The 14,057-nt window shown below is 42.2% G+C and overlaps 1 protein-coding gene across 4 annotated transcripts; it reads left to right on the top strand.

The window, feature by feature from the left end:
- Positions 1-2,510: 2,510 nt before the first annotated feature.
- On the top strand, positions 2,511-13,983 carry LOC136286972 (pantetheinase-like). Of its 4 annotated transcripts, XM_066179159.1 has the most exons (9): positions 2,511-2,868; positions 3,326-3,473; positions 5,196-5,437; positions 5,542-5,672; positions 7,417-7,609; positions 9,033-9,321; positions 10,460-10,833; positions 13,045-13,215; positions 13,581-13,983. In XM_066179159.1, the coding sequence occupies exons 3-9, from the start codon at positions 5,225-5,227 to the stop codon at positions 13,698-13,700; spliced, it is 1,491 nt and encodes a 496-aa protein (XP_066035256.1). In that variant the 5' UTR covers positions 2,511-2,868; positions 3,326-3,473; positions 5,196-5,224; the 3' UTR covers positions 13,701-13,983. The 4 variants fall into 4 exon arrangements, with proteins under 4 accessions (XP_066035256.1, XP_066035255.1, XP_066035257.1 ...); XM_066179158.1 differs by having other exon boundaries at positions 2,511-3,473; XM_066179160.1 differs by lacking the exon at positions 3,326-3,473.
- Positions 13,984-14,057: the final 74 nt, after the last annotated feature.

A 14,057-nucleotide genomic window follows, 5' to 3' on the forward strand; every position in this document is an offset into this window, starting at 1 on the left:
AAGTTGATTACAACACCTCTATTCTTTGTTAAATAATCAGTCTTGGGAGTTTATGAGTGTTATCCTTCATCTTCTGACCCTGGTGTTTTACTGGTGTTTTGGCCATGTAAAGACCCAAACTTCATTTTCTCCACTAGATGGAACTCTTAACTCTGAGAAATGTTCTTGTAAGTTCTGCAAATAGTACTCCTGGGCTGGAGACCTTGTGCGTCACATTTTCTTTGTAGGCTTTGTTTTCACTGTATTTTTTTCCTGAGCAGATGTTAGAAGTCAGGCACAAATTTTGTGTGCATGTGTTTGCAGAATTGAGAGAAACTTACTGCTAAAATGTAGCTTTAAATTTTGCCATCCAAATAAAAGGAGATGAGAGCCATTTCTTTAGTTCTCAGTTGTTGATGACCCCATGTCTTACAACTCATATTCTTTATTAATAGGTTTTACTCTGAGCTTTAAAGATTTCCCTGTTTATGTAAAGCACTTGCATAAAGATGTGAATTTTGATAATATCTTTTCCTTACAGAACTTTTAGATTGGACAGTGTTACCACCCATTTTAATCAGAATTACTGATTTCTAATGCAGTTTAACTTTGGCCACTTCAATCATATATAATCAGGACACGAATCTTGTCATTTGCAACACATAAAACATCAGAGTTTGATCTACTTTCCATTGATGGCAAAAACCATTAGGTTAAAATTGTAGTCTATGAAGGCTCAATTTAGTTTCAAAACAATCTAGTAAATGTTAGAATTAAGTTTTGCACATATATAATTAGTGACTACTGCTTACCTGTCTCATATATTTGCTTTCAGATTAGAAAATTTCTGGTATTATGTGTTTGCAGGGAGTTGTATTAATGCCCCAGATGGTCCAAGAGCATATTACTACAATACTGAAATGGATAATGGTCACCTTTTGGTAATAGAACTGAGTTCACACCCACATCTCTCTCCTGACTATCCTGCTGCTGTTGACTGGACATTGTATGCCAGCCAGATCACATAGCTTCCATCAAACAAACACTCTTTCAGTGGGGTGATTTACCATGATCTCTTCTCCTTCATGGAACTCATTGAATCTGAGGGAAATCGAGCCATTTGCCAGAAGGACCTCTGTTGCCATCTGAGTTACAAGATAGTAGGGAAGCACCAAGACGAAATTTATGTGCTGGGTGCCTTTGTTGAAGGGCAGTATTATTTGCAGGTAAGAGTTTTCTGCTCTTATTTGAGCAGTGGGAAGCTGCAATACTCTCTTTGTTTGCCTTTTTTTCTTTTTTTATTTGGGACATTTAAGACCAGGCATTTTTTAGCCCCCCCACCGAAAACCCCATTTTTTTTCTTCATGATGCATTTTGACTTAATTCAGGGTGTTAATTTGCTTTGCTGTGATATAAATGATGGAAGTGTAGACCTTGGGTTGACCCTATGCTGTGGTACCCTTGAAGGTGAGGTGAGGTTACCCAACAGTTTTGGCAAGCACATGACAAGATAAGTATGTATGCTTCTCTGTGCTGATTGTGCATCTACAACACATCTTGCAGAAGTTGTTCTCTGGGTTTACAGGTTGTAGGTTTGTCAGGATTTGTTGCTGAGGGAAGACTTTATTGCTCCCTGCAACTACTTGAAAGGAGGCTGTGTTGAGGTGGAAGTCAGGTCAATCACTTCTCCCAAATGACAGGACATGAGGAAGTGGCCTCAGGTTGTTCCAGGGGAGGTTTAGATTGGTTACAAGGAAAAATATCTTCACTGAAAGGATTGTCAAGCAATGGAACAGGCTGCCCAGGGAAGTCATTCAGTTACCATCCCTGAAGGCATATAAAGAATCTGTAGATGTGGTGCTTAGGGACGTGTTTTAGTAGTTGGTTTAGCAGTTGTGAGTGATGGTTGGACTTGATGATCTTAAAGGTCATTTCTAACCTTATGATTCTAAGCAGGTTTCTGTATATGTATACGAAAAGGACAGAAGAATGTATGACTCTCCTTGTCTTCAGAGGGATGTTCTTGTTACAGGAGAGCTGTTTTCTGCTCGGTGGTTTGTACCGATGTGCTGATGTGATTATCTACCATCTGGTTATCTAACAAAATAAGGAAACGGAATATGGATATATCATTTGTATTCACCTGGCTTGTAAGTGTATTGTTTCTTCAAAATTTAGCTGCTAGGCTTTTTTTTTTAGTGTGCTACAAATAATTTCTATATACATAGAAATATATAGAGAACTATACAGAGTCTGTAATAAATAAATATATAGATGTATTGGATCATTTTTTCACCATGACAGCTTTTCTTGCTGTCAAATCAAGCTCGTGGTTGCTGAAAGCTTAGGTGTTTTGCCTTTCTCCTCCCTACAGATCTGCAGTCTGCCCACCTGAGCACATGTGGGGAGCCCATGGAGACGGCTCAGACCAAGTTTGAGATGTTCTCCCTCAGCAGCAGGTTTGGCACCAGCTATGTCTTCTCAGAAGTGTTGTACAGCAGGGTGCAGCTGCCCCCGGGGAGTTCGAGGTAAAGGGACACCCTTGTGATCTGTCAGACATCAGTGGTCAGCTCAGCACACTGCAATGTGTTATCATACCAGGATAGGTAGTTCATGAGGGAGGAGTCCACTTTAATCTGTCTGGCCACATTTTTGGGATGTGGAAAATCTCCCTAGCACAGAATTGTTGATCACTGTTAGTAGCACAAATGCTCAAACCAAGCAACTTCTCAGGAGCATGTCTGTCTTCCCATGGAATGGTTCGTCCTACCAGTGTGAGGGAAAGTCGGGACTGTGCCGGCAGGTGTTGGGTAAGGGGAGTGAACAGCTGGAGCAGTGGGACATGCTGGCACGTGTGTGGATGTGGGCCCTGCAGTCTGTACTTCTTATGTGAGTGGACTGAATTGCTTTGTGTTTGCTAAGATTCCTATGTGTGCCTGATTCTGTTGTTTGTTCTGCAGGCTTGTTTTGACGCACAAACATTGTTTACGTGTAATCTGAGCAACACCATTACAAACATAGAGACTCGTAAGAGACAAAATACATTGGTTCTTTTTAACAAGGGAATGTTTTAAAAATAAGACTGTAGTCTGTGAAAGTATCAAACTGAATCCCTCTACAATTCATACAGAAGAAGCAATGGGAAACATTCTAGTTTTGGGGGAGGAAAAGCACTGTATCTTTAAATTTCTGTGTCCCGGTAGAAGGTGTCTGTCCTGTTTAGGCATAAGTAAGACAACACCGTGCTGTTGCCAGTAATGAGCGCCTTCTGACTTCCTGACTCCTGCTCACATGTACTCAGTGCTTGGCAGTGATTGCGTGGCTGCCGGAGTGACCTCTCACACAGCTTCTCCAGGCAAGCTTAACCCTTGGACTGCGCACTAGTGTCCTTCACGCTCTCCCTAAGCACACGAAAAGAAGCCGGACCACGTCTGACGACAGACTCCCTCCACAGCTAAGCTGATTTAACACCAAATTGCATCCTGCTTCACAAAGTAAGCCCCCAGGTAGCCCCCAGCATCAGGCAGTAGCAGAGACGGGGCGGGGGCAGTACAGGGGTGGGAAGAGTGGATTGGGAGGAGAGAAATGTGGAAAGTAGGCGGATCTCTAGATAAAGTTTCCCTTTACATGTTCCGCAGCCGTGTATAGCCCGGACCACTGCAGTTTTCTTTAGTTTATTCCTCGGATTTGTTTGTTTAACTGGTGTCAGTTCCTTGCTCCTGGGCGAGCTCCCAGCTCCGCAGGAAACAGGGAGCGGTGCCTGTTGGTACAGAGGCAAACTGGGATAAAGCTCCACTGCACCTTGTCCGGCCCGTGAGGCTTGAATTCTGCTGGGCATTCCCCTTGCATTGCATTTGTAAATATTTCTGTTCAGCCCTGCCGGGGCAGTCACCTTTCTGGCTGATGTCCTCAGTATTGCTAAACGAGGGAGCATTTGCTACTTCCTCCTTCACACTGTTTTCTGATGGTACTTAATGTGACTCAACCTGTATTTCATTTGGTAAAAAAAGCAAGGCAGAGAGGGAGGAAGGCTTCAAAGCTACATCAGTTCAAGCATCACTGAAATCTCTACTGCAGCCTTTAAAAGGCTTGTAATTAAAAGGCTACTGAATGAGCACGCTGGATCTAGTAATTTTAGTAGAGAAGTACTTAGGGGTGAACATCAGCAGATAAAATTCCAAGTTCCTAAAGACTGAAACCCTCGGTCAGCACTACTCTCTGAGAGAACTCTGTGCTATCTGCATTCATCCGCAGGTCTGTCTTTTCTGAACCAGCTGCGCAGTGACAGTCTGCTGTAGCTGAAAGCAGGCAGCCTGTTCTGCTTCCCACTGCTTGGACAGCCTTTTTCCAATGAGAACACTGCAAATACTAGAAAGTTAGTAATGGAAAATATCATAGCAACAGATGGATTTGAAACGAGCTGAAGATGAAAAGTGAAGGCCTCTCAATACACAGCAGATTCCTGGGGAGAGAAAGGTGTGCAGAGGAACAGGCATGCTACTGCACCTGGTGAAATAGCCTGCTCTTTTGCTTCAGGCTAGTGAGAGCCAGACAATGAGGTACTTACATGCCTTATTTCAGATGACAAATTCTGTTTTGATTCCTATTTTGTAGTGGAAGGCTGTTGGAAAGTAATGGCCAGCTAAACAGGAGTGACTGGGAGAGGTAGATAAACTCAGGAGACAGTTCTGTTGCTGGCATGTTGGGTGCATGACATCTGTGTACAGTGAGATGCTCTTGCAATTTCTTTGATTTAAAGAAACTAAGAAGCAAGCTACACATACTGACACATGGCACAGGATTTGAGTAATATGAAGATACTAGAATAAAGAAGTTTGTAAGACCCAGCGTTCTTCCACTGAGAATTCACAGGAGACTAGCTCCATGGGTGACAATATTCACCTGGGTATCAGAGCTGAGCCCACACAGATAGAAGAAGTCTTGCTGCAATCAGTGACAGAGAAAAGTATAACAAAAATTGGACTGTTCTTTTTAGATATGTTTTTAATAACTTATGCTTTTACTGTCCTCATTAGTCTTGGCATTGCCCAGGTTTGTTCAGTTGTGACATCCTTACTGTGTACTGGAATACTTATATGTCATGCTTGGTTCCAAGGTAGTGCTTTAATTTACCTGCAGTTCATTCCTCCCTCTTTCAAAATTAACTTTGTCCCCTTCTCCTTTCTGTGCATATTCCTTTGTCACTGTTTGTCCAGAGCACTCTAGGAGTTGGGAGGCAGCAGCCATGCTCCCTTTCCAGGCTCTCCTGCCCGCTGTGGTGTTTGCAGTGTCAGCCCTTCAGGCCCTTGCCTCCGACACCTTCATGGCAGCCGTCTACGAGCATGCCGTCATCCTGCCAGACCTCACAGATGAGCCCGTTTCTCCCAGCGAGGCTTTGGCCCTGATGAACAAAAACATGGATGTCTTGGAAGAGGCCGTCAAGGAAGCCGCCCAGCAGGTACGAGGGGTACCGTGAGGATTGTCCATCAGTGTTTTCTGCTCCTGCTGACCCTCCTGGTTGTCTGTTGATGGGTGACCTTTAAACGGAGCCTGTTGTGACAGGGTGCCCACATCATTGTGACTCCTGAAGACGGCATCTATGGCTGGCGATTCACCAGGGAATCCATCTACCCCTACCTGGAGGATATCCCTGATCCAGTGGTGAACTGGATTCCCTGCACTGACCCCTCAAGGTGATTTCTTCTGCAGTGGTTTAGTTGATTTCAACCTATTATCTCACAGAGTCTTGAGCAGCTCACACTGAATGACTAAGAACTGCTGCTAATTACTCTGATGTAAGTTTTAATTTAAATTGAGTATAAAGGTAGTAAGATGGTTAAATATATAGCATGTCCATGACTAATTGATAAGTGAAACATTAAGTTTTTTTTTTTTTTATTAGACATTTTAAGGAGGAATTCAAACTACATATGGAATTTGGATTACTAGAAGTTGAGGAAATGTTGTTTTTTGATGCCGGAATATCCTGCTTCTCATTCTGCCTTCAGTTTTCCACACTGTTTTGAATAGAACTGAACGTAAATTATTAACACTAGTATTTATTTGGTTTTTTTGATTTGTCTTTTACAAATGACATGTTAAACAAAAGCACACAAACCATTTTTGTGGACAGCCAAGATGTAGTCTCTGAGCAGATAATGAGAGGTGATGAGGTCAGTAGTTAAAGTCCAAATTTGTAAATGATAAAGAAACCCAGGAACTTTTAATCTTCAATTTCCACAATTAAGGTAAGATAAAATCTGCATTGCTAGAGTCGCTGTGCTGTAGAACATGATCTGTCCTTCAAGCAGCATGTTTCAGCAATGACAAACTAAGCTATAGCTGAGCACTGGACTTTAGACTCCTACAGCAAGCAGTAAGTGTTGAGCCATGGAATTACAGCTGTGGTCTGCCCTTTTTGCCACAGCTTTCTGCACCTGCTTGTTGAGGAGCAGGTCATTATATTTGTGAGGATATAGTAATTCAATGCTTCCAAGAAGTCACAGTAGGGAGTAGCGCAGGATGTGCAACTTTTTGCTGAGATACATGTAGGTAAAATATACAGTCTTTCATTGAAGGTGGAGTGTGGGGTGGCAGTGTGTCTAAGCAGGTCCTTATTCTAGTGCATCACACGGGTTTAGCAGAGGTGATCTGTGTGCCTTCTCACTGTTCTAAATCAGGGGTTTCACTAGCTGCGTTTGGGAATATAACACGTGCCATCAGTGTCTGGCATGCCTTATTCCTTGTGCTGCATGTGTACCTTGCATGGAGGTCCTCCTTGTGTAGCTCATATGCACCTTGCAAAGCCGTAGGCATTGCCAAACTGCAAAGGGGGGGTGGCTGCTCTCTTTATGGTCTGGTATGGGTGCTTCAGAGGTGCTGCCAGTTTCTGGCACATGCACCCTGTCATATCTGAAATTAATAGCCCACTGCTCTTCATGCCATGGTCACAGGTCTATGTGTTCCTGTCCATGGGAGGAAATGAATTACTGGCTTGCCTTGACCATATCATCTGCACTATCCCACAGCTCAACTCTGCTTAGTGTGTTAATGCCCCAGAGCTGCAGTCCTCAGGTGCCAGCGTGCCTGATGCTGAAATATTTGCTTGTGTGGCACCAAGCTAGTGTCTTCCTCTGCCCAAAGGTTGCTTTCCTGCCCTCTCCCAAGCCGAGGATTATCCGTTTACTGCAGAGCATGTTCCAGGTGCTGAAGGGGACTGGCAGACATGTCCCTGCAGAGGCCAATGGGAGGTCTCCAGGGCTTACCCCAAGGTGCAGGAAGCAATCTGAGGAAGCACTGCAGCAACTCTGTGTATCTGCCTACCCTGCCATGGCTGCAGGGTTGGAGATGCTGCTGGTGTGACCTCAAGCACTCCAGAAATGGGCACCACTGACAGCACCCGTTTTGGTTTTTTTTTTCTTCCCCAAAATACATTAGATTTGGTCCAGCACCAGTGCAGGAACGACTCAGCTGCATGGCCAGAAATAACTCCATCTATGTGGTTGCAAACATCGGGGACAAGAAGCCATGTGACTCCAGTGATCCCAACTGCCCCAGGGATGGTCGCTACCAGTACAATACAGATGTCGTCTTTGACACACAGGGGAAACTGGTGGCTCGTTACCACAAGGTAAAGTGACCTTGGAGAGATAGGAACTAATTTTCCACTACTTCCAAAATGTCTCAATTTGGGAAGCGAATTAGATGCCAGTCATTGTCCACTGGCAGAGTTTGCTTTTCTTTATAATTTGAAAGAATATCTCTCATGCTATGAAGCATGGATGCCAAATTTGCATTTGCTGCCATGTTTCTCAAAACAGGCTGGAATGAAAAATGATTGCTCTGGTGAATTTAGTGGCATATGCTTTTGGTTGACTTCCTTAGTTCATTAACCCTGTAAATTCTGCTGCTTGAGCAGCTTCAGTTTTCAGTGCCAACTTTTCACCAAACTACTACTTCAAATTCCAGAATTTCAATGTTCACCTCTGTTTTATCATAGATGAGCAGTCTGATTTCAGAGAGGCAGGACTTTTTTTTCTGATGCTGTTTTGGCACAGTTTTTGCACAATGGGAATTATTTGGACAAAACAATGGACCTAAGATGGGTGTAAAAAGAGATAAGGATATTGAAGCATTTGCACCCAATGGAAGTTCCTCTTTCAGTATTATGTGCCTACCTGCAAGTTCCGTCAAAGCTGTTTATGAATCGTGTGGCAGATATCGTGCCAATGCGGGCAGACTGAAGTCAGTTTATTTGATACACTTTAGGCTCAGTATTTCATCTGGTTGTTTAGGGACAATGCCAAGATATCTATTTGTGAGCAAACTGGGTGAGTGAAACACTGATATTGCAAGTCTGTCCCCCAGGCTGCCATGGCCCACATGCTGAATTACAGGTTAAGTAAACTTGAACTTCTTTTCTGGCTTGGTGTCCATATTTACTTTCAGACCACATGGACATTAATAAAGAACTCTTAATAAATATGTATGCAAAGGAAGAAAGAAAATGTTGGAAAGCTGAGAGTGTCACAAAATTCAGGTTCTTCTGTTGGCTAAGATGATCTGCCTTTCCCCCATCAGCACAGCCTTTGTTTGCTACTCTGCAGTGTCCCAAATACTGTCTTGTGCTTCATGCTGGTGCTCTGTACTTCCAGTGCGTCTGGGCGTCTGAACACCAAGGTCACCAATTTTGTCTCTTGGCACCAGATCGCCCATGCTTCTCTTACATTACTATTCCTCTTCTGGTTGCATTTGGGTCACCAGTAGTATAAACTAGGTGTAGGGAGTGGAGAGATTATTCTTATGCAGATGACACCAACAGACCTGAAGGCAGCTGGCTGCTTTCCTAGCTAGATGCTAGGACAATATGTAATATGTGCTCCATATTTTGAGTATGATGATCTTACAATTTTACCCTGATTTCCTACCTGTGAGGGCTTCCAACACAGGTCAAAAATTTTCTCTGGTCATTCTGCACAGCTTTAAGGAATGACTCCAAGACATCTGGTTAGTAAGTGCCGCTAATTGGTCTCTCTATTTTCCTCTCCCTACAGCATAATCTCTTTGCAGAAAGTCAGTTTAATTATCCAAAAGAAGCAGAAGTTGTAACCTTTGAGACTCCTTTCGGGAAGTTTGGCATTTTCACTTGCTTTGACATCCTTTTCTATGAGCCTGCCGTGGTCCTGGTGGACAAGATGCAGGTGGACACCGTGCTCTTCCCAACAGCTTGGATGAATCTCCTGCCCTTTTTGACTGCAATTGAGTTTCACTCTGCCTGGGCTATGGGCATGCGTGTCAATGTCTTAGCTGCCAATACTCACAACACCAGCATATTAATGACAGGTAATTTAATTTTCACTTTGTGAAAAAACCTTTATAACCACAAATCTCTTATTCCTTGTTCTACAAAGTGATTTTGCAGAGGAATATAATGTATTTATCTGGAAGGTGAAGAGTCTAGTCAACAAATTTTAAAGCTGATGGATCGCATTCCTGTCGCTTTCATAGAAGACACAACAAAACTTGTAGTGTTTTCTTTGCCCTAGCTTCTTAGGATTTTCTTTTCTTTTAATGGGTCTAAACAAGTAGGAGATTACTGCCCTTATACCTGAATAGAAATTTTTGAGGTTTTTAAGGCTCTTTTCCTCTCCACTTCTAAGTCTATGATTGAATGTTGAACTGTAAATATACTCCTAAGCCAAATATATGGCTACATTTATTGTGTCAAATGAGAGACTTATTTTTATGTTACAGAAAACCATTAAAAACACATGTTCAGGCCCGTTGTAGTAACACTGCTAAGAAGTCCACATCTTCGTTTTAGAACAAAGCATTGATTTTTTTAGAGCTCAGCTTATGGAATAGTGTATTTCAGTTAGACCAGTATCTTCAGTGAGCTGTGCAACCACAGTATTGTTTCAGGACTTTTCTTTTGAAATGCCTGATGGGCTTCTGCAGTGGTGGGTGTAACAGACCTTTGATTTCCCTATGTTGATTGGTGCTGGTCAGATCTGAATCACCCATGAGGGAGGAGTTCTCAGCCAGTGTAAAGGGGGCTGGACAATTGGTATCTCCTGTTTACCAGGACAGGCCTGTGATACTTGCCTGTGTTGTGTTTTGGATCATCTCAGTCAGTAGCTGGTCCTTTCACGTCAATCACCTGAGGAAAAAGGAATTATCAACTCTATTGCATACAGGAGAAAAGAGAACTGAGGAGGTCATAAATCTAATCATAATGTAATATAAAAACCCAAACATCCTCTGCCTTTGGCTACACTGAGCAGACCTCATCTAAGGGAATAAATGCTATTCTTTGCCAAAGCATGAGCTCTGTGTACTGAGTTGCTAATGGTCACCTGATGAGATTAAAATCACAGATTAAAATCTGTGTAGAATAGTGGATAAACTATCAGTAGAGACACTTAGAAGGACAACATGATTTTTAAAATTCTTTTTGGACTGACGATTGTGCTTTCCTCAGGGAGTGGCATTTATGCACCAGCTGGAGCCAGAACATACTCCTACAACATGAAAACTGAGCATGGTCACCTCCTCATTGCTGAACTACCTGCACACCCTCGTCTTTCTCCTGCCTACCCACCTGCTGTCAGCTGGAACTCACATGCTTTGAGTGTTGAAAAATTCTCACAGAATGACCATGAATTCACAGGAATCATCTTTGAAGACCCCTTTACTTTCATGGAGCTCACTAAGCCTGGGGGAAATCTCACTGTCTGCCAAAAAGACCTCTGCTGTCACTTGGGTTACAAGATGGCAGAGAAAAGAGATGATGAAGTTTATGTGCTGGGTGCTTTTGATGGCCTTCATGTTATTGAAGGACAGTACTATCTGCAGGTAATTCTTTGGAGGAGGTTACTTACTTTAGGAAGCTTATTTACAAGGAGAAACCTTCAGCTCTGTGGTGAAAAAAGAGAAGACAATGACTCTTCTATGCTGGAGTCCTAGTGCCCTGTTTGTTAGTAATGGAAAGGAATTGCTAAAACTTCCAAGCCTATTTGCCTTCAAATCCAACAAAAGCATTAGAGAGGTCTATAAACCTCTTTTAAATGCCCAGAGTGCACTCACTATTTTTGGGAGTGTGCAATATTGGCTAAATTTAGGTTCTCTTCTGTGAATATCTGCAGTAAGTGTTCTGAATTTCCTCTGTATCACAGAATCACAGAATAGTTAGGTTTGCAAGGGACATCTGAAGATCACATAGCCCGATTTTCCTGCCAAGGCAAGCTCACCTAGAACAGATTACACAGAAATGAATCTGTGTGGGTTTTGAGTGTCTCCAGAGAGGGAGAATCCAAGACCTCGCTAGGTAGCCTGTTCTGATGCTCTGCCACCCTAAATGTAAAAAAGTTCTTCCTCATGTTGAGGTGATACTTTTTGTGTTTTTATGGCCATTGCTCCTCATCCTGTTGCTGGGCACCACTCAAAAGAGTCTGGCACCATCTTCTTGGTACACACCTTTGAGATATTTGTATGTATTGATGAGACCCTCTCAGTCTTCTCTAGACTTAACAGGCCCAGCTCCTGCAGTCTCTCCTTGTAAGAGAGATACTCCAGACTCCTCATCATCTTTGTGGCTTCAGTTGGACACTCTCCAGTAGCTCCTTTTTTTTCATGTACTGAGGAGCCTGGGCACAGTACTCCAGATGTGGTCTCACTGTATCTTCATTAAAGAGTTGCTGTTAAAAATCAGTTGATCATAGCTATCTTTATGAGATGCTAATAGGTTAGGGTCACAGAGAAGTTAATTTTTTTGTCATTATCCAAATCATAGCAATGAAGCTTACTTAAATGGCTTATGACTTTTAGTGGAAGTATCCTTTCTTCCTCTCTTTATATCAAATATTTGGGAAGAGAGTGAGTTACATCCTGGTTGAATTTGCTTAAAGCCACATTTGAAAATATCCTTTGCCTTCATAATTAAGTTATTGTGCCAGCAGATTATACTTTTTTTTTAGTTACTTCTGTCTGTCAGCATGGCCTCTTTGTATCAGCTGGCACAGACTCTGGTACAAGACTGAGTAAATTCAGTTCTTGGTGAGCTTGGTTGTAAAATTTATTTCAGTGGTTGTGGAAGTTGCCAGATAGTCTCACTAGTATTGAAAGTTCTAGATAATACAGGAATTTCTACTCTTCCTTTTTCCCTTAGTATTTTTTCATTTCCTCAGAACATATCCCTTATCTCTCTGCTTATTTGCATTTCAACACAAAACAGTATTTGCTGATCAATATTACTTTTGATTTTTTGCAAATATGCTTCTGTTCCCAAATACCAGACATGTAGAACTCCATCACCTCTAAACACAACCAGATAACATCCTTCAAATCCTTCCTGAATCAGAGGAGTGCTAGCCATATTTCATATTTCCTCATGAAGACCATAAAAATTTATCAGCTAGATAATTAACTCTCATGACAAAAAGGAAACAACATAGTGATTCCTACTTTCCTCTATGTGCTGCAACAACTAACATGAAACTGTAACAAAAGATGCTAACTTCATCTCCTTGGCTTATATTAACTACGATTTGGACAGGGAACATCAAATTTAGACTTACCATGGACTACCAGGCCATCTAATGAAGTACCATTAGCAACATGTACAATTAACAGTAAGAGGACCTGGATGTGCCCTTGTACACTGTACCTATGTGGAGGACTTTGTTTCATTTGCCTAAAATTTCCATTCACAAAATCATCTTACGAAGACTTGTGGGAAAGAAACCTACAAATGAGACAATTGGTGATGGAAAGAATTAGAGAAAGAGACAGGATTGGGGTTAAGAGATGAAATAAGGTGCTCTGGCTGCACTTATGTCAGAGACAATCTATTTATAAAATTATAAGACTAAGGAAATGCAGGTCTGGAATACTCCCAATCAGATCAAGGGGTAAAAAAAATAAGCTACAACTGAAAAGTCACCTGAGGATTATGGAAAAATTTGGTGACTGTCACCTGTTCTGACACACATTAGCTTTGACGACACAAGGCTTTCTTACCAGTGTTAGTGTCTTGCTAAATACATTGTTATCTCCTCCTCCCCACAGATCTGCAGTCTGCTCAAGTGCCCCAGCACAAACCTCAGCACATGTGGAGAGCCTGTGGAGACAGCGCAGACCAAGTTTGAGATGTTCTCCCTCAGCGGCACGTTTGGCACCAGCTACGTCTTCCCAGAAGTGTTGTACAGCGGGGTGCAGCTGGCCCCCGGGGAGTTCGAGGTAAAGGGACACCCTTGTGATCTGTCAGACATCAGTGGTCAAAAAGCCACTATAAGAGCAACTTAGTTGTTACCAGTGTCCTCTGTCCTCTGCCTTGAGTTCAAGGCAGCTTTATTTCTGCCTAGTTTTCCTGGTTGTATTCATACAGTAAGTCCACTTTGCCAGTTTTCTTCTGCCCTGTTCCCTCAAATCCTCTAGAACAAGATCTCCCTCAAGACAGGAGTGTAGTTTTTCTCAGATTTCCTGTTAGCTCTAGTTGAGACTGGAGCTCTCTGAACTAGATCAACATTACTGAATGTATTATTTTGTGTTTGCCATACAATAGTACTGCTTTGATGATGCTCCTTTTACTTCTTCATAACCAGGTGCTAACTGATGGACGTCTGATCAATCGGAATACTACATCAAAGCCAGTTTTGACTGTAACACTCTTTGGGAGGTGGTATGAAAAGGACCCTCCACGCACAGATCAAGCTTCACCATGATTTCACTGCAGATCCATCAAGCTTTCATCTGCTTGTTTCTGTAACACTAATTAATCACAAATAATAGTAAATAATACTAATATTCATAATTGAAATGCAGTTCTATTTCTCAAATTGCCTTACCTAACAGCATAGTCACTGCACTTTGATTTATTGACTGGATTTTGCAGCAAAAATCAGTACTCTGCTGGGCTGTTGTGTATGTGATTTTATATGATAGCTTTGGTTGGCATAGACGTAGCCTTAACACTGGGAACAATAGAAAATAAATGCTCTGACTTCAGTGGTGTAGGATTCAGTGTGTAGAGCCTCAATAAAAAACAGGTTTTAATTTTTTGAAATATTTCGCAGAGCTAT

Source organism: Chamaea fasciata, unplaced genomic scaffold (genome assembly GCF_029207755.1).
Source record: "Chamaea fasciata isolate MVZ Bird 193981 ecotype frontalis unplaced genomic scaffold, bChaFas1.0.hap1 SCAF_3, whole genome shotgun sequence".
Lineage (NCBI taxonomy): Eukaryota > Metazoa > Chordata > Aves > Passeriformes > Sylviidae > Chamaea > Chamaea fasciata.